Raw genomic sequence first — 20,968 nt, 5'->3', positions numbered from 1 at the left:
GAGTTTATCTCTCCCTGACCTTAGCTCAATCCATGAGCTTTTTGTTATATTTCCTATCCCCTGTTCAGCTAAGGGGGAGTGGTAGAGCAGCTTTGGTGGGCACCTGATGTTCAACTAGGCTCAACCTACCGCGTCTGCTGACCGTGCATATCTTAAAAGAAGCAAGGATCTCTCTAGCCTCCACCTACTATTCAGCCTGCTCACTCAGCAGGAGGACATTTCTGGAGCAGGGCTTTCCAAAGCATGCACCAGGGAAATGGACAGTGAAACATGCAGGTCAAAGTGAGCAGCTGATACAGTGACCCAAATGCAAAATGATCTGGCACAATCTGTTCCACATCAGTGCATGCTGCATGGATGGGCCTCCCCACCAAGGGCCAGATCCTGACAAAGCTCCCCTTTCCCTTATACTGAAACTTTAAAACTGAAAAGCAGCTGCAAGGCTTGGTCCATACGTCTAAAATATAGCTATGGGAAGAGCAGCACCTCTAGTAAGAGCAGAGGTCCACTAAACCACAGCTGTGACTTAAGGAGTATAGAAAAAGATACAGGTAAAGCATAGCAAGCCATTGTGACACAGCATCCCAGCTTCACCAGTTTGGAGATTTCCTGCATCAGAGGTTATACCTGAGCAATTGTCTGGACGTACAGCTTACACACTCCATGGAGGAGCAATCGTCAGGGAAAGCAATCTTCTGCTACTGCGCTGAAGAGTAGGAGGATGAGGAGGAGAACGCAATCACTTCTGCTGGCAGCTGAAGTCTGTGCACGAGTCTGTACTTGCTAGGTTAAGCCAGGCTGGGGAGGAAGAAGGCTTCCTGCATCTGTTTGTCCCCTTGGTTCAGCATGTGCATGGCTTCACAGGCAGGGTTGGATCTATGAGGATTGAGATTTGGTTTCAATTGTGTCTTTAAGATGCTGTAACAAAGAGGTGTGAGCATATTGGTTTGAGATCTGACTATCTAATAGAGCAACCAAAACTGAAACTGCTATAATTAACCACTGTGTAACAGAGATCTCAGCTCATCATCATGGTACTTTTTACACTAGGGCGCTATCTGCATGTAAATCATGAGAGTATTTGTTTAAAAGGCATCAATCCTAGCACTTGATTTGCTCTAGTAACACATTCTGGAAGGCAAATTTCTATTTATTTATAGACAACCAAAATGAAAATATTTTCACAGGCTTAGAAAACAAAAAACAGTCACAGGAAAAGCATTTGTGATGGAAAGTTACTGTCCTCTCACTGGGACTACTCAGCCTGTGAGAAGAGAAGGAAAGGGAAGAGCAGGGATATATATATATGCATGTATATATGCATTTACTGAGATATATAGTGTGGGTGTGTTTCTATATGTATATTTATAGAGAGAATCAAGAATCATAATCTCACAGGAAGCCATTATGAGTATTTTTAGTTAACATGAGAAGAAGGCTTAGGCTAGAAGAGGGCTATGTGTGCTCCACAAATATGCACGTCTTTGCTGGGAGCTGGAGGCCTGGATATTAGTAATTTTGGTGATGGCACCAGTGAAAGACGAATAAAAACCCCACAGGTCCCAGGACCCATCACCATAGGTCTTAGCACATGTCCTGAAGACATGGAGGGCAGTGGAGTATGGATAGGGTGTGGGGGAACCCAGGCACTCCACCAGCTTTCCCAAGGGAAACCTTCAGGGGAGATACGGACTCCACGGGAGCCTTATACACTGCACTCTGTGTTTGTGAAAGCAATTGTAAAGTCAGCTGTAATATTTGTCTTCTTTCCTTGTAATAAAGAGCAATCGTGAGAGAGAGAGGATATCTCATTCAAACTTCTTTGCTCTGCTACACCCAGTATTTCCCCAGCTTTGGCTGAGCCGGTCCAAAAAGCACCAGCCCCAACGTCCTTCCCTCTCCACCTGCCCCAAGGGCTCATCATCTCTGTGAGAAATGTTGTTGTCACCTTGAATCCTAAAAAGTCAGATCTAAAACCATGGTGCTTTTATAGATAAAAGGGAGGCCCATTGAATAAAACCCATTAGAGACTGGGCAGATGCTCGGTGACCACGTGTGAGCACGTACACCATGCCACCTGCTTGAGTGGATGAGCAGCTGGCAGCGAGGCAAACCTCACATGCAGTGATGCCATCCAACTTGTGGAGAACAAAACCCTCCACCACCTCTTCCAGAGGAAAAAAAAGCCTTGAACAAACCAGCCCTGGGGCCATTTCAGCCAGTGACAAAGCTAACAGGCAAATCAAACAGAGCAAGAGCCCAGCAGACCTCAATTGGCTGAACAAACAAACAGAGAAACTCAGGTTCCAAAGAGCAGGGGAGCTGCGTTATGAAACAAGATTTCTGGTACAAAAGGAAGCTTACAGCTATCTCTGGTGATTAGACAGGGAAGAGAAAGGTCACTGTGGGTGTCAGACCACACTTCACACACAGAGAGGTTATTCAATCAATATTTGTCCTGGAATCACATGCGGTGGAAAAATTTTGAAGTGAATGGTCAGCAGAATTTAATGCTCATATTCATTCATGTGCTCTTGGACACACATGTGTTTTTAAATCTAGCACAACCTAAGCTTCATAATCCAGCGAGTTCTTAACTAAAATATGGGAAAATCTTGGAATTAAACACTGTATTTGTATACATCTTTCTATTACATCTTCATCAGGATGGGGACTCCTCACCTATGATTTTAGAAGGGAGAGAGGAGGATTTTAGAAGGTGGGAGATTATTTGAATCTCTACCTTCTGGACCTAACAGGAAAAATAATTTAGTTAAGACTCCATAAAAACAACTCCATCCACAGAAACCTCTCCAGAGCAGAAGGGAGGGATTTGTTCCTGCCATTGCTGTTTTCTCTGGCCACGCTGCTGCGCTGGCATTAGAGGTTTTATTTAGGGTCACAGAAATAACAGCAGGAAGATATAATCCTCTGATGAACAGACAGCTGTTACCCCCTGCCTTTGTGAAAATGATGATCTCAGGATGAGCATATTGTTGCCTTGAATCATCATATTTTTTTATCCCCTCATGAGTTTGCCACAACAGATTGTTTGCTTATGTTCTGATCATAAGGTCCTGACTCAATTTTTCCCTCCCCTAAGAAGAGTTAAGGGAAATTTGACCGTAGGGTCCCTAACCATGGACTTTAGAATTTGGCTGCAAATAATGATTATTAAAACACAAACAAAACAGAATAAAAGCAGACAAACCCCAACCCTCTTGCCTAGTGACTTCATGACAAAACAGGAATAAGGCATAGCACAACATCCAGTTCACTTCAGGTTGCGATACAGCTGATGTATAGCATTTGGATAACTTATCACAGGGCAGGATGCTTTTAAGCCCTTAAATAGTGGGTATTAATGCTCCATAGGATTGCATAGGGGTTAATTTCAGCTGCATAGGAGATAGATAGCCTGGGAGAGGAGATCCCCATTCAACAGCACAGAGAGTTACAGAACAGAGGCAAATACAGAGGCAGGGCGGCTGCTTCAAGGCAGAAGCTTTCAGTGAGAAGTTTATTTTAATAGCATAGCTGGAAATTCACTGGAAAAAAACAGCTCCATCAGCCCTGGTCAGGAAGAGTGGGGCAGAGATTACGTTCCTCTGGCAGCCTGTCCTGCTGAAGCACCCATGCTCCAGCACAAGACAAAGCATCGCCATGTCCCATGTCCCATGTGCTTTCCTCCTCATGCAGCTAATGCGAAAGGAAAAAACAGCCCCTAAGTTGTTCACGCTGTGTTTTAAAGAATCTTTAGATAGCTTTGATGGACTTCAGCCTGCAGAAATCATCAGTTGCGCAGGCAATGCTGCTCTCCTTCCAGAGGAGATGCTGCAGGAGGGCAAAGGGATGAGCACGGAGCACTACCCACGTCAGGGACCACATCCATGTCTAGGGGAAAGTCTCTTTGTCCACATGGTGGGTGGAAAACCAGCAAACCCCACGCCAACGGGGGCTGACATAGCACCATCCTGGTGCAGTCATGGAAAAATCGGTCCTGCTTCTATCGCAAACCATTTCTCTTCCACCTGCGCACCTCCTCCCCTGTAAAACCACTCACGCCCAGGGCAATGCTGACCCACGCCGCTATTGTTTGGGGAGAGGAAACTCCCTGTTCAACGTGGGACACCCTGGCAGGAAACAGGGTTTATCCTGCAAATGGTGAACAGAGCTGGCACATTTCACACAGGGAGATGCTCTCTCTAGGTTTCATCCACACAAGGCTATTGTATTTACATTTAATAACACAACACTTGCAAGGGAATATTCAAAGTGGAGATGGAAAAGAAATATCCCCCATGAACATGATGTGCCCCTTTCAGAGCTCTGGCCCTCAGTCTGTTTGGCACTGAGCATTACAGTGTCCTGCCTCACCGGGTCCTTGGCTCTGAACTGAGGCACAACTGCACAGATTTGGGCACAATTAAAATGATTTTTCATGGGAGTTGCCTTTAATGCTCTGTAATGTATTTCCTTAAATAGCCACATATTTGGCCTAAAATTACTTGGCGTGATGCCCTTTAAAAATATCCACTTTGGAAACAATTGCATACTGAATTCGAGCATTTGAAGTTCTGGGACAAATGACCTTACCTGCATTTATCATCCTCTTACCTTTATGGGCCATCGTTCTCCTGCTTTTCTCTGCAGTTCAGGTATGTCTTGTACAGAACAGTAAGAGCAACATACTCCCCACCTATCTCATTCTGGTTGGCAGGCAAATACTAAAGGCTCAAGACCAGCAGATGGCTTTTCAAACAAATTCACATCTACAAAGGAGCAGCAAATTCAAGCCTACAAAGGATTAACACACCCATGTTTTCACTGTGTGGTTCTCCTGTGAGCTATTAAGGGTTCTACAGACAGAAACTGCAAAATGCTGTTTCCAAGGGCACAGTATGCTTCATGATGTATTATCAGATATTACATCTAGTCCACTGAAATGCTGATTAGCTGTCAGTTTAAGATTCCTGTACCTCCTTAAGAACAAAAATAGGGAGAAGCGACAGTGTGCCATTGCTGTTTAGAGCAGCACAAAATTTAAACCAGGAATTGTCTTCAGATTAGAAAGTGGAATTCAACATTAATTGAGGTTCTGCAATTTTTAAACTGCTCTCTACAGCCTGTTCCTCTTCACTTATTTTTCTCACAAACATGCTTTCTACCCCTAATAATTCACAAGTAAAACTGTATGGGGAGGTGGGACATTGGGGACCCTTGCGAGCTGCTGAGATGGCCCATAACACTAGTACTGCATGAACCAGTGCAGGCAACAGATCTCTTTTGAAATGTGCTTTCTCAACACCAAGTGTCAATGCCACCATATTACCACCAAGACCTTTTCGTGGAGTTTTTTACTGGTGCCTTAAATCTAAAGGTGTCTTAAGCACTTTTAGGATTTCTTCTTAGGGCCAACTCACCACTATCTGCCCTAACGATGACAGGGGAAACGGCACACACAAATGATCCCTATGCCTTTAGCATGTGGATGTCTCACCCTAGACACCCTCTGTACCTCAAGCGAGGAAGCAAGGGGACTTGTACAGATGTTAGGGCATCAGAATGGGAAGACAGGACTATAACAGCAGGCACAAGATAGGAATGAACCTGCACTGAGAACAGAGCTACAGAAGACATTTTAGCAGGGTTTACAGGAAAGATGAGACCAGGACTGGAAGATACAGCTCCAGCACCCTTGTTTCATTTCTTTCCTCTAGAAAACTGGTATTTATGGACTTGTAGTACCAGATGGGACTACCCTTGAGGTTTTACTTACATCTGTACTGTTGATGTACAGCACGTCTGACTCCACTTCCCACAATTTACAATCCTGCCTTGGAATTCGAGTCCGAGCCTTCCTGTAATTTCCAGTCCATTCATTCATTACCTGCTGGCAGAAAACCTCAGGTTATGGTCCATCTCCTTCATATGTTATGGGCATGACAGCCAGTTTGATGGTGATTTTAACAGCTTGGAGTTAAAAATAAAGCACATTCGATCAGCTTCAGTTAGGGGAATGAACACTCAGAATATTGATTCAAAGACATCTTTGGCTAGCTGCAGCAGTCTGATTTCTGACTGACTGGTCAGCTCAATGCTTTTCTTCCTCAGAATTCTTTTTTTTTCAAGGCATACTCAAGAGAGCTTTGAAGTTCCAGGGTTTTGTTCTGTAAGCATTGTTCCTGCTGCATGTTAACATTAAAGCAACATAAACCCCTTACAATATACACAACAAGACTTTGTTTGTTTCAGGGGAGATACGCATTTAAGGCAAATGTTAATATAAAGCAAGATTCTGATATGCTCCATCACAAAGAATAGTACTTTAATCCAGCAGTAGTCCTATTAAAGCCTTTGGGATTACTCCTGTGGTACGGTGATTTTCAAAAGGGTTATCATCATTAGAGTGCAGCTCTGGGAAGTAACATCATGGTTGCAAGGAGGGTGCAAACAGGTTTTTGCTACCAAGTATCTACTAGTCAGTCCTAAAGATGGTTTGAACACAGCTGATTGCATCTTGCTTCATTGGAAGAGTAAAAAAGAACCCTTTCAATGAGTTTTGAAAATGAGTGAATTTAGTCCGAATATTGCAGAATATTTGATATTTACAGAATATTTAGTTTTGTGCTAAACCCCAAGTTTTTAGCCAGGATTCACCTACTCTTGCCTAGAAGCCTCTTGCTTTGAGGCAGCTTGTTCCCATAGGAACACAGTCACACTGACACCATGGAGATGGCTAAATCATTTCCAAAACCAGAAGAATAATTTTGCTATGTATTCCTTTTATTGCTCTAGTTTGAGCATATGTATTACGTCTCATTATATCTAATTGCATTACATCCCCACAGGGCAAAGTGAAATATATGTATATATGTACATACATACACACACACACAGCCAAAATCTTGTTAGTAAGTTTGCTTTCTGGCCCCTAAGTTTTATTTTGCAAGAAGTTTTAGAATGGATCTGTCAGACTCTTTCCAGCTCTTATTTCTTCACAGCTAGCTTAAAGGGTTTATCCTTTCCTTGGGGCTCAAGTAGGCTTGAATTTTAGCCTTTTGATTTCAATGCCATCTCTCTTGCCTCGCTTTAGAAGACTACACTTGAATGCTTCATTTATTTAAACAGCCTCATTGATCTCAACGTGAAGATTATTGCACCGAGGTGCTATTCAATTTGAGCAGACAGCAGAAGACTTTGGATCTGTCTTGCCAGGGAATTACCTTTCGGTTTATGTCATTTCCATTTCCTGCTTAGAAGACTTTCCTGCCAAAACATTGAGAGGAGAAATGTATCCTGTTTAGACCGATTCTTAGCAGATTTAATGTCTACGGGGTTCTATAAATATGCATGTGACAAGTTATGTTTATTCAGGATAGTGTCGAGCTGCTGGTTTCCCCCCAGTGGCAGGAAGCTGCTCCCCACCCCATGTGCAGGCAATTGTCCTGGCAGACCCCAGTGCAGAGTTGGGGCACTCATGGCCGTTCCACTGCAGGTGAATTTGCTGTTCTTTGATTAGGGGGCTGGAGTCTCTCCCCTCCTGGCATAAAGTCAAGCAGGAGGACTTGGGAAGCACAGACAGTAGTCCCACATCAGCACTATGGCAGTGACCCAGAGCTGCAGGGAGCCATGAAAGACCTCTGGAGTGGTAGGAAGTCCACAACGTGACCCAGCCCTGTGGCTGGGCTCACATCAGTATCGGAGGTGTGCAGCCTTTGGCAGCTCAGAGGTTTTTGGGAATAGGACCTGCAAGCCATCCTCCTCCCACCCAGCCTGCAGCGGAGGCTGGCCCCATATGCCCTGCCACAAAGCTTGCCATCATTACGCCTTCCTTCTCAACAGTTTGGTCGCTTGTGCCAGTTTTTTGGCCACCCTGGGACTGACGGGTTATTACACTGCAAATTTGCCAGTGGCAAATATTTACCTGGAAGTATTGCTTGGAGGTTTCAGAGCTGTGCCCTATCCTGGGTGAAAGGAGAAGTGGCTATAGACCTCACAGACCCCTGAGCAACCTGGGAGCACACAGCCTGAATGAAGCAAATGCAAATTACCTGAGCATCATTTAGGTTATATAAAGCATGCTTATAACCAGAGAGGGGTCTTGGAACATTTACAACCAATCATGCCACTTGGGCAGCCAGCATAATGGGTGGATATGTTTTGGATTGGATTTTCACACTCCCTGGTACCTGCTGCTCATAGTTTATGCACATAAAGCATTATAAATAGGACTTGGAAATAATACATGAGGTGGCCCACGGTGACAGGACACAAGGGTGCAGGCAGAGGTTTTATTTCTCCTCCATGGCTGCCAGCTTTCCACAACAGCCTGCGATAAGTACTGGCCACTGAGGATCTAGCAAAGTTAAAAGGGATCTGAAACCTTCCTTGAAATTTCTGAGTGAACCAAGTGTGGCGCTCACGGGATATCACATTGCACACAGACCAAAAAATGCCATTGAGCTGAATGCAAAACCTCAGCTCCTGCTGCCAAGAAGTTTTCCATTTGCCTCCTTCATTCCCTTTAGAGTCACGCTCCCTGAATGTAATATTTTCAAGAGGAGAAAAAAAAGTCCTTTGAACCTTTTTTTTCCTCCTTTTTCTTGGATATTAAACATTTCCAGTCAAGCTGAACTCGCAGGAGAGTCACTGAAGTGAAATGCTCCAACAGCACGTCCCTCTGGGAACTTCAGATTCCATTTATTTCATGTTTTTACTCATTGAAGACCATGTCTGAGAAGGTGTCAACAGCGTTTTCACTGACACCCAGCTCCTCAGTCTGGCTGTCCTGTGAACTGGAGGATTTTCCTACCCCCAGCAAACCAAAGGAGACGCTCACATGAATGTGTCAGAAACCTGCAGCCTGTTTTAAAATTATGCCAAGGTGATTAAAAATTAACAGTCACCGTGATGAGGATGGATGTTCTTCCCAGCTTCCCTCTGAAACCTTAATGTTCAGTGATTCTGAATTTGATTCCAAACTCTCTCAAAATAGTAAAGAGCAGGACAAATCACAGTTGTCACTTGATGAAAACCTTAAAAAAAAGCTCTTTTTAGCGACCAGTCTTTCTGTTCTCCTGCAGTTACGAGTCGCCCTTTATTTACACCACTGCTTGTTCATTTCCAGGCAGACAGGACATTTGCCCATTCCTTGTTTCAATAAAGACTACTCCATTTTGAACTTTATGTCTACATTAACATTGTGATACTGCAAAAAGAAAGTCTGATTTCACAGATCAGAACTGCAGCAAGACAAGGACAAACAGAGACAGGGGTTGTTTTCTGTACAAGTGCCCACAGTTTTTGTTTTTCAAGGGAGGGAGGAGCTATGTGGCCCTGTTCCCATTTAATCACTCCAGTAGGAGCCAGCAACAGTCACATTCCGGTGGCAGTTCCTACATGGCCACCTTCCTTGTTTTGTCTAGTCAGCCTGCAAGCTCACTGAGGCATGGGAGAGCCCCTCAGCAGCACCCAGTAAAATGGAGATCCCAGTTTAGTGTGGGTCTTTAAGGGATTCATTAGCGTATAGAGTGAACAAACAACAGCAGAAACAACAAAAAACGTCAAAGCCAGCTTAAGTTGAATGAAGAACTTTAAAAATTCAATCATGGAGGAACTCATGCTGGATGTGCAAACCCTCAGCCCCCCATCCCATGTGCATGCATCAAATCCAAGGATGGTATCTTTTTTCCTGCAGCTCCTTCCACCTCCAAATCCACACAGGTTGCTCCCTCCTCTACTCCGCTTGCCTGCTTTGCACCCATGGTCCAGCAGCTGCCTCCACCATGCCCCAGAATAGCTGGGAACATCCCCCCCAAGGCTTCTGTAGGTCTGGGTGCTACATATGCTCAGCCCATTCGGCAAATGCAGGAGGCTGAAGTTTGCTCCATGAAAAGGTATCCTCACTGGCAGTTTTAGCTGGTAGGTCATGAGTTCCTAGCTAGCATATGTGAGCTATGATTCAGAGGTTTCAAATTCAACAGAGTTGGGTAGATTTTGACAGGAAGGGCACCCCCTTCTCCTTTGTCAGCCCCAACTCAGAGACAGAAGCCCACCTCTTGGATTCTTGTCTCAGTGCAGGGATGCCGGAGTATAGAATCATAGAATCATAGAATAGTTAGGGTTGGAAAGGACCTTAAGATCATCTAGTTCCAACTCCCCTGCCATGGCCAGGGACACCTCACACTAAACCATGCCACCCAAGTCTACAGAATCATACAATAGTTAGGGTTGGAAAAGGAAAAGTCACAAGGGAAATATCAAAGGAAAGGTCACAAGAACTTCTAATGTGGGTAAAGCAATGTGTTTCTCATGGTCTTGCCTTTAGGGCTGGCATAACCATTCTGACCAAAGTTTTCCAAGAAATGTTTGGCCTGAATTGGATCTAGTAATAGAAAACATTCATTACTGTTAATAAATGGCTGTTGCCATGAGCCTCACCTAAAGGTACTCTAAGTTGGAGTAATGATACAGATGCCATTTATGACTTATCTAGACTGCCCTAATTTCTGAGAGACAAATGACTATCAAATTGGCTCTACCACCCACATGTACACTACTGGCTTACTGCAGATCTCAGGAACATTACAATGCACACACATGCCACACCTCTGACATCCAAAATAACTGGCAGGTTGGGTGTCCTGACTACCCACAACTCAGCAATCTGTTTCATCTTTGCTGAGGACATTGGCTTCTGCACATCTTGCCCCACAGTCACACACACTACTCCAACCACAATGTTAGGTGGCTACAATGCCATATATGAATTTGGTTTTATGTTAACTTGGTAATGTTGGCACCCACGTTGGAACAACGCAAACAAAGTTAGGTTCTTCGCAGACAGGCAAGTATGGACCTACACTACCCAGGGAATGCTGCTCTCCAAACAGGGTGACACTCGTACTACTGTTAAGCTTTTACATTTCAGTTAGCAAAGGTGGCCCTCAACAAGTAAAAGCCCCTGGCTCCTGAAAAATCACTAATGGGAAGCACAAGTACTTAGCATTTCTGAGAATCAGGCTAAATTTGCAACAGACTGAAGGTTAGGGCCTGGCACCAAAACAGGCCTTGCTATCCAGATGCAGTATTAGTCTTTTGTAAAGAATTTGTACTGCCTTTATCCAATTTCCATTCTTAACTATGGCTCTCAATGCAATGTGTTCAAACTGCCTCTACTTTTTTTCTGCCAGGCACTCCTTCTAAGCAGAAAGATTATTAAATTCATATTTTTCTTTCTCCAATGTCACAGCTGCTTTCCTCTTTTGAAGTGAAATTTTCTTCTGAAAGGTGATTTTGGGAAGGAAAGAAGAAAGCATTTATAAAGATTGCATTTTTTTTTTTTTTACTTCTACAAAATCTTGCATGGCAAGAGTCCTCACAGAACATGGGAAATCTGCCTGACTGTTGGGATCTGATAGTGATATCCATGACTACCAATAATAATGGCATCTGTTCTCAACTACTGGAACTCAGAAGTGGTATCTCCAGACTACATCTTTGCTGAGCTTTTCATAACAGCATCACCTGACTGGTCCTGCCAGCCAGAAAACAAACTTGTTGAATTTACAGGAGACAACTGCATTTAGCTTTTCTTCCCCTAGCTTCCTGCAGCTCCCACAAATATCACTGACAATAAGAAACTTGGGTTTGTCACTAAAGCAGGCAAACTGTGCTGAGGTCACTCAAGAACCAGCCTGGTGACTCGTGCTGTGACTCAGGACCTGCAGAGGTAACTCTCAGAAGAATACAAATCTTGCCTCTAACTCAAATTCCAGGTGAAGTTTTCAATTCACCTGCAAAGAGCTTTTGGCAAGCCACTCAGGAGCCCAGCTTTACATCAAAGTCTGGGGCCTTTCAGACTGTGTCTTCACATCCTGCTGGCTGCATCCTCCCATTGCAGCAGGACTACCCTCATGTTAGCTAAAGGACACCCAAGACAATGTGAGGCTTCCACACCTGGGTTAACTTTCCTCTGAACGCAGGCACGCAGAAGCCATTTCTCCAGTCTCATTTCTTAGACTATTAAATTGCTGTGCTTTCATTTTTGTCCACACTCTCTCCACTCTCTTCAACCTCTTTAAAGCCAGCCTCTCCACTCGCCTGTTAATGGGCCCCCCAAATTCCATGCTGTCTCTGAACACCCACAACTGACGAGTCTTTATGCCAGTTCTTGGTGCACTGGGTGAAAAAGCCATCACGCTCTACCACTCTTATTACCACTTGCCATCCAGCCACTTATATAAGCCTGTGACCTCTGAAATAAAAACAGTTCACTTGCACTTGGGTAGAGCTGGTTGTTTGGAAGAGAACTCAAGAGAGGGAGATGATTGAAAAAACAGTCACAGAAGCAAGCTTCCAGAATGTCTTTTTGGTTTTCCTTTCAACTTTGCTATTTCCTCTAGCCAACCACTGGTTCCCCATCAAAGAAAAAAGTTTCAACCGGCAAAGTCAGCTTAATATTTCCACGTATCCTCCAGCAGACAGGACTACTGTGGCACATGTAATCATCTACAGTTTTGCTAAGCACAGATCAAAAGACATAAGTAACTGGAAAACATTTACCTTAGGTTGTGCACGTTCATTTAAACTTGCTACTAAATGTATAAATAGGTCTAGAGAACCTGATATTTCTGACATGCCAATTATACTTCTACTGTTGTACCCCACTCGTTATTAAAAATAGCTTCACTTTAGACTGAGAAATTCATGCTTTTCTTCTTGTACGTGGCTTTCTCAAACGGGTTTATTCTCACATGCAGTTGAAGGGATGTTTTAACCCACTGTCTTGGTTTCAATGTGTTTGAAAGCATCTGGATGAACATGCGGACAAGGGAGGGGGGAATGCTTTCCTGTGGGACAGCTCTAGAGGAGCTCTAGAGCAGAGGTTTTGCTCCATTTAAAATAATGCAGCAATCAAGAGCGATTTATCCCATCACAAGAGTAATTTTGGGAAACGAATGCACACTTCTGCACTCATAAAAACTGTCCCAGGCTAGACCATCCTTTGGAACCCCACCTGGTGTTTTAGGGGTGATTCTTTCCCAGACCTGTGTCTTGTGACAAGCTGGATTTGGAAAATACGCCACTGGACTCAGTTGCCATAGCAAGCTTTTGAGCTCCAGAGAAAAATACATGCTGTGGCTGCTTCCCCTCAGAAACACAAAAGGAGAAAAAAACCTCCCAATGTATACCTTACTCAGCTGTAATGTGGGAGGCCTGTGTTTAATGACCTATCTACCACCTAGTAGTAGTTCCTGGACCAGAGGTCAGCATCCAATGAACATACTAACTACCAAGCTACAAAGCTGTGACATTTCTCTGTGGCTGAGGACCCTCCTCCAAAACCTCCTGAATTCTTCTGAAAGCAGTACTGTCTCAAAAGGAGCATGGAGCTCCTCCATGGGAGCCAAGTGCATCCGTGCCCCAACACCACGTAACTTGCTAGCTCCCACTGCAGATATAGGGCCTCTGGTCAGGCACAGACATTGCCTGCCCCATCAAAGGAAGGCAGCAGGCCTGCAATTCCTCAGTCTTCCTCTCCGAAACAAAAGTTTGAAGGACACTTTGCAAGTACAGGAGTACAGAGCATCCACCGTCCCAGGTGGGAGATGCCAGCTGGGCTCTTCCCTGGGGAGGCAAGTCTAGCACTCAGGCCTTCCTATCCAAATGATCCATCCTTGATGTGCTGCAGGGACAGACACAACAGTGCCCTCTGTTAAGAAAGATAGCATCTGGGTAAACCTCAAGAGAGCAGTCTGAAATGAGAATGCCCGTCTCAAAATAGCACTTCTCTAAGAATGTGGGATCTGGGAAACTTCCCTTTCCTCCATCATTTCCCCTTCCCTTGCTCACAGCTTCCTGTTCCTGGATAGCATCATTACTACATGAGGAGCACATCCCAGGGACTTGACCCCTTGAAGATCAGGTTTTGCGGTGCTCATTGTCAGTAAAAGCCAAACGTTCAGAAATCAGTCCAAGTCACAGAACTTGATTCTAAAGTCACTGAATGCTCAAAAGGTCGGTTTTGAGATGAATGCAAACCTGGGTCCATAGATTCCTCCAGCAATAGGACATTTAGATTAGGTATTAGGAAAAAATTCTTCACTATGACGGTGGTGAGGCACTGGCACAGGTTGTTCAGAGAAGCTGTGCCTGCCCCATCCCTGGCAGTGTTCAAGGCCAGGCTGAATGGGGCATGGAGCAACCTGGTCCAGTGGAAGGCGTCCCTACCTATGGCAGGTGGATGGAACTAGATGATCTTTTAGGTCCCTTCCAACACAAGCTATTCTGTGATTCTATGATTCTTATGATTAGGCTCCCCTCCCTGGTCAATCTAATTTTTTTTAACCAAATTAACAAGCTTTTGATAAAATTGTAGGGAACATTACAGTCTTTGTGACAGTTTGGGATGGCTTGTAAATCATCTACCAACTATAAGTGGAATATAACACAAGTCATTGTAATGCTTTATGAAGAAGGCACACGTTGCTATCTTGCAACAACCATATGTTCTGCTGTTTGTATATATCTGTTATCCAACCCTTACATAAGCCATTGATGAAATTATCTTCACAGGGCAAGAGCACTTGTAGCACGGTTGAGTTGATCAAAATAAAGTAACGAAGAAATGAAGAAGTTTTTTTGCTGAGCTGGACTGGCTGCTCGCCCTCCTGAGCCGCAGCTGCAAGGAGGAGGGAGGGTGCAGACCTGCAGTTAGCTGCACAACAGACCACTTCAGAGAAGACAGGGAATACAGACATTTGAGGCTTGCGCTACATAGGAGAGGGCAAACCAACTGGACTTTCGCCGGTGCTGGAGAGAAGGAAAGGTTAGGGAGGGGATTGCTTTAATGGTCTGGGGAACTCCTTAGATGTGACTTACACACACATGCCTTACACTGCAGCAGGCAGCCTATACGAGCTGGGGCAGGTCAGGCTTGCCGTACCGAGGGGATGAGCTGCCGGCAGCCAAGCGCATCCCCAGGGTGCCTGCGACAGCCCCGGAGCCACGGTCCCCGCCCGGGAAACCAGCGGGGCAGCACCCAGGCCGCTGCCCAATGCACGGCTGTAAGCCGGTACCTCTCCAGCAGCCGTGCCGACCCGCAGCCCGCGCGACCAGCGCTGCCGGGGGCAGCCTCCGAGGGCCATGTGCCGTGTACTATAGGCACAGACTCCACCTTCCCCGGCTCCCGCCCGCCCCCACGCATCCAGGAAGGGAAAAGAAGGAGGAGGAGGAGGAGGAGGAGGAGGGAAGGGGGTGAAAGGGAAAAAAAAAAAGAGAGAGGTTGAAAGGAGGGAGCTCGCCGAGACCCACCCTTCTCCCTCCTCCTCCGGGCTGCTGGCCGGGCTTTTGTTTTCCTCCAGCTCCCCGTTTCCCACACGTGATTGCCGTGTTATTGCACAGGGCGCTCGGCGGCGCGGCTGCACCTATAAATACGGAGCGGGCGGGCGGCGGGGGCCCGGGACAGCGCGGCGCGCCCGGGCGGAGGGTACCCCCGCGACAACCCCATGCACCCCGGCGGGCCGACGGCACCCATGTCCCGCCGCCCGCCCGCCTAAGGGGCAGGCAGCCAGAGCCAGAGCCCGGCCAGCGAAGAGGGGAGGGGGAGCCGGCCGACAATGGCGGCGGCCGCCACCGCCGCCAGCCCCGGCAGTCCCGCCGCCGGGCCCCTGCCGCCGCCGGAGCCCTGCCCCAGGAAGGGGCCGCCGCCGCCGGGGCCGCTGCAGCCGCCGCCGGCGCGCAGCGACCCCCGCCGTAGGCAGGCCGCGCTCTCCTTCCTCACCAGCATCTCCCTCGACGGGCGGCCCCCGCCGCCGGGCAACGACGGCTCCGCTGCCAGGCCCCGCCAGGCCCCGCAGCCACCGCCGCCGCCGCGGCTTGGCAGCCCCCCGGGGGTGCCCGCCGAGACCCCCCGGGCCCAGGAGGAGGAGGAAGAGGAGGAAGAGGAGGAGGACGCCTTCGCCGCTGTGCAGGTGCCGGCCGCCGCCTTCCTGGGCGCCTCGGCGGCGGGCAGCCGGGGCCGCCTCAACTCCTTCACGGCAGGGGTGCTGCCGGCGCCCTTCGGCCGCACCAGCCCCCAGGGCCCCGGCGGCGGCAGCGGAGAGCTGGGGCAGAGCTGTTCCGCCTCCGCCTTCGAGCTGCAGCGGTCCCGGTAAGGCGCGCCGCGGGGACGGCGGGTGCGCGGGTGATGCGCGGGAAGGGCGGGCGGCCGGCTCGCCCGGGGTGTGGGCAGCGGCAGCGGCAGGGATGTACGGGCGGGCAGGGCAGGTCGGTGCGCGGCGGTAGCCGAGCCGCCCCGCCGCAGCGGTTCTCCGCGCCTGGGTGTGAGTGACCCAGAGTTTCGGTCCTGCCAAGCAAGGCAGGCTTGTGCAGCCGATCGTCCCCGCAGCCGGGGCAGTTGTCCCCACTTTCTCGTGGCTGGTGACGGACTGAGTCCGCCGTGCTGCCTGTTGACAGGCAGGGAGCCAACCCCGAACCAAGTGCGCTGCAGCCAGGTCTGCAGCCCGTAGAGGGGAAGGAAACCTTTGCATCGCTGTCCACGGATTACGGTGTACGCGCATGGTGTGACCAACATCTTGCTACCTCCATAAATAAGCTCGCTATCTGCAAGCACGTAATGTTCCTCTGGGATGTTCCTTGCGGCTGGCTACTCTTTTGCCTTTTAATTCCCAAAGGAATAATCTCACCTGCTCGAAAATCAGAGACTTTTGGCTAAGAAGGTAGCAAATATGTAAAAATGTGCGAATGCATGTGAGTAGTTGCTCCTCGGATAAAAAACCGTCTTCCTTCACTTCTTCAACGACACACTCGGGTATCAAAGGCTGGGGTTGGGGAAGAGAGCCAGGGTAGAAGCTGGAGGAAATGACTGCTCCACAAGCCCACGGTGCTCACCCCTCCCACATTCCCCATTTGCCACGCTCCTTTCTCTTTTCTCCCTTGGACAAATAGGTAGACTTTGAGTCACATGATACTGCAAGGGTTTGTAAGGGTAATTGAGCATAGCCACCTGTAGAAAAGTCCCTTCAAAACCAATCAGCTTGGAGAAATTGGAGGTATCCCAGGAGAAAGTTGTCTTAGCTGTGTGCCCCATGACTGCTGGCTTTTCTGTATTCCATCTGGATTGTATTGGTGGCTTTTTTGAGCCTCTTTCCAGGTGCTGGGGTGGGGGAGCCCCACCTTCCCAAGTAAAATGCCTGCTGGTGGGTTATCACCCATCTTCTCCCAGTCATGTGTCTCAAAACAATTCCTGCGGTGACAGCTCTCTCATTGTTCCATGGATCACCAGCACAGAAGTGTGACACACACGCGCTTGTGTGCTCTAGTTTGTGATATGGTTCTGTGCAATGCTTGAGGGTGAGAAGTGACCCAACAGACTATGATTTGGACATTTCTTTTCTACTCTTAAACTTATTACTTGGTGGGAATGCGCTTGGCAGTATTATCCTGCTGTTCAAGAGACTGGATTCTCCTTTACCTTCCAGTTAGGGAGTTCATTATTGATGCAGGATTCCTATGTTACCTTTCTGGATTCCAAAGGATCCTCCTTGATTTTCCTTGCTTGCACGCTTTGATCCTGCGCTCAGTCCTGGGAAGGGTGCTCTTATCACTTATGTATCACTTGTTCCCTCAGCCCTTCGTCGTTCTGTCATTGTTTTCCTTTGCCCCTGTTTCTTGATATCTGAATTCTTCCTTCCCCAACCAGTGCTTTTTGGTTTTAGTCACATGAGAACAGTTTGGAACTTTAGAGGGAAAGGTAATTACTGTTCTTATTTACAACCTAGAAATCCAGTGTCATGCAAGTCCAGCTGTGCTGCTAATGTGCAAGCAGGCTGTGGGATAGCTCAAGTCTATGGCAAGGGGAAGTCACCCAAGGAAACCTTGTCGAGGTGCTCCTCTGGTCCTTCCTTAGGACTGTGTATTTTCTTGTGGTGTAAGATGTAAGGAAAATGCTGGTTTTCTCATGCTCTTTTGTCTTCTTGAGAGCTACATTCATCTGTGGTGGAGACCTTGGATTGCCCCACTGACAAATGTGAACCTCTCCATTACAGCTGGTGCAGGACAGCTCCGGGTTATGCCCCTAGCTTTGCTGGCTGCCGTGATGCTGCATGTGTGCAGCCTGGGGCAAACTTTGGCCTGCCTTCAGTGGATTCGTTTCTGTTCTGGAAAAGGTATATATATTTAAACATGAGGAACAGACAGCTGAAGACCACAGAGGTTGCATGGGGCATTGGCTCATCATCTCGGTGAAAAGATGTGGTAGGGGCTCTGATTTCTGAGTTCACAGTAGGCTGCACAGAAGATAAATCACAGGCACGCACAGCGCTGGCACAAGCCCAAGAACAGAGGGTTTGAGCAGACCTTCTGCTGCTCTCTTAATGGAGAGGAAGGAGCCAAAAGCCAGCCCAGGCGTGGCCTGCCCTCTCAACGAAATAGGGTGGAAGTCACAGCAACAGCCCAGCAGCAGGCATTATCTCACCTGAAGGAGGATGCAGGGAAGCAGAGAGAAAAATCAGATGGTTTTTGTAGTTCATGTGTGCACCTGTTGTCTCTCCTCCCACCCTTGCCCTCTCCTTGCTGTGGGCTTCAAATTTTTGATGCCTCATTTGATAGACTAGTCCTCTGTGCTGAGATGTGTTAATTACAACATGAAGCCGTTTTCTGTTACAGTATCAGGCAAGACAGGCTGCCTTATGGTGTTGTTTTTATTTAGTTTTCAGAAACCATTGTGAGCATATAATCAGAGTTTCCTGGCTTTTTTGTTTGTGTTAGCAGTTTATATAATTGCGTACTAGTTTATATTTAACAAGGTTATCATTAATGTGGTTTGGGTTTGCGCTGTTATGTGTATTCACAAGAAGCACACGATACAGAAAAAGAACATGGAGCTTCTAGCTGCTCGGAGGCTAGCATATAATTATATGTAAAGAGAAAAAAATACTCTTGTTCAGAAGTCAGCCTGTTGATGCCAAAGGTTCTTGTCTAGTGCAGGAGAAGTTTGTTTCAGTTTTGTGGTGAAGGGGTGGCTGAGGACATGAGGCTGCTGGAAAGTAGGGCCAGGTTCTGCCAAGTTTCCCTTCATGTCAAATTATAATTCCTTTTAACAGCTTCATCTTAAACCAGCGAGGAGCTATCTGGAACAAGATTCCAGCAGCACTGGTTTAAAATCATTTCAGAACCTGTAGATCAGGTGATGGTCCCAGTTAGTAGTTTTTGTGTGTACCTTGAATCCTTGTTACCATAATTTTCTTTGGGAAAAATACTGCTGTTTACATACGTGAAGTTTCCTTCTCTACATAAGGCCTATTCCAGTGGGCATGTGGTCAGATACAAGCATGTTATTTTTTGCGTTGTGGAGTTTTTTTTTCTTTTTGTTTTTGTTTTTTTTCCTTTTTTTTTTCTAAGGAAGCAAATCAGGGATTGGATTTGGAGTTTAAACATCACTTACAGTTGCATTTGTCTGTGTTGCTGTGTCAGGCTTGAAGGCAGATGGTGGGCAGGAGAATTCCTTCTGGAAGCAGCTGGTGCTGGGAAGGAAGCAGAAAGGAGTATCTGCTGAGTAATTGGTGGGGAGAGGTTCACTCAAAAGGACATTGAAGTTATCATGGTCCAAATAGATGTTTCTTCAGAATATATTGACCTACAAGACAAATCTCATTTCCTGAGTAATTCTGAAATTAATTTTTGATTAGTAAAGCTTGTGAAGATTCAATTTGTTTCTGCCTATTATAAAATGCAGAGCTGCGTATGGCCTCCATATTCATCTTCTAGAGAGATCACAGAATGGTTTGGGTTGGAAGGGACCTTAAAGATCATCCTGTTTCAACCCTCTGCCATGGGCAGGGACAGCTTCCACTAGACCAGGTTGCTCAAAGCCCTGTCCAGCCTGGCCTTGAGCAGTTCCAGGGATGGGGCAGAGATGCAGTGAAGGGGGATGCTGGAACAGTTAACAAGTCTCACAGTGCCTCCAGGATGTTGCAGAGGAGCTGAATCCTGCTGTTCATTTTCATGGTGAAAGGCTGAGAGGTCAGAGCCTGATCCTCCATGGCCTTGGGCGTGCATGTAATACAGGCTCAGCCCATCACAGAAGATGCCTCCAGACTAAACACGCTGGAGACAAAAGAAGAATCTCTCAGAAATAAGTGTCTTACAGGCAGGGTCCTGAAAGGGGCAAAACAAAGAACTGGGGGCACTGTCCACCCTGCAGGGTCATCGCAGAATCAGGAGCTGGCTTGTGAGCTGCTGGAAGCATATGGGACCTTTTGTGCATGATGGAGGCTTTGCTATTCACTGAACCTAAAGCCCTTCAGGCAGCCCGAATTTCAGAATGGTGTATAAAAGAATAGCGTGAAAACAGCGATTTAATGGTCTGAGAAGTGAATGGGAAGTACATGAGCTGAACTAAGTCTTTACATAGGTGTGTGACCTTGTCTACCACTGATGGTTTCTGCCTCTGAAGAAGGGGATGCTTACTGACTTCAGCTGTCACTTCAGGAGGCTACATGGCATTTTGTGCCACCCTGACTAGGGGATGTTCAACAGCAGGGTTAAGATGCAGGTAGCAAGGGCTGTTTTAGTCGTTGTACCAGCATCCTGCTGTATCTTTTGGTGCAGGTCCCTCACAGCCTGTTTTAAGTGCTACAGGCTCTATGTAAGTCTTTGATGCTGTTTCTGAGGGCTCCCCCCCCAACCCAAAAGAGGGCTTGCAGTCCCCATGCACACAGCCTGCAAGCTCCTCCAGGATTCCTGTGAGAACTGAGTGAACTATGTCCTTTAGCATGAGCACTCTTTGGAGGCTGGTTCCTCATGGTCACTTTGAGCTGTGCAGGAATGATCATGGACTGCTGGTGGGCTTTCTGAGCTGTGCATGTGCTGAGCACGGCCAGCCCCACATCACACTGACCAGCATCCATCACTGTTGGTCTCTGCTGGCCTTTTCCCTTGTCCAGGGCAGAGGTTTGTGCAT

The 20,968-nt window shown here is 47.0% G+C and overlaps 1 protein-coding gene and 1 long non-coding RNA gene across 4 annotated transcripts in view; one reads left to right on the top strand and one right to left on the bottom strand.

The window, feature by feature from the left end:
* Positions 1–736: 736 nt before the first annotated feature.
* On the bottom strand, positions 737–15,900 carry LOC133266920 (uncharacterized). Of its 2 annotated transcripts, none has more exons than XR_009742576.1 (4): positions 15,788–15,900; positions 9,065–9,211; positions 5,780–5,890; positions 737–4,797 (listed from the first exon to the last, which is right to left on the bottom strand). It is a non-coding gene; the product is annotated as an uncharacterized LOC133266920 (long non-coding RNA). The 2 variants fall into 2 exon arrangements; XR_009742575.1 differs by lacking the exon at positions 15,788–15,900 and adding an exon at positions 15,319–15,441.
* Positions 15,475–20,968, top strand: part of CABLES1 (Cdk5 and Abl enzyme substrate 1) — a 68,278-nt gene continuing 62,784 nt past the window's right edge. For both annotated transcript variants that reach the window (XM_061448654.1, XM_061448653.1), the window contains exon 1: positions 15,475–16,156. In XM_061448654.1, the coding sequence (XP_061304638.1) occupies positions 15,624–16,156 (533 nt within the window). In that variant the 5' untranslated portion in view covers positions 15,475–15,623. The remainder of the gene's footprint in view (positions 16,157–20,968) is intronic.

The sequence above is a fragment of the Pezoporus flaviventris genome, unplaced genomic scaffold (assembly GCF_033815535.1).
Source record: "Pezoporus flaviventris isolate CSIRO_AGI_PZ_B2104156 unplaced genomic scaffold, CSIRO_AGI_Pfla_v1 ptg000007l, whole genome shotgun sequence".
NCBI lineage: Eukaryota > Metazoa > Chordata > Aves > Psittaciformes > Psittacidae > Pezoporus > Pezoporus flaviventris.
The sequence above is the reverse complement of the archived record's forward strand: the minus strand, read 5'-3'. Positions and strand labels throughout refer to the sequence as shown.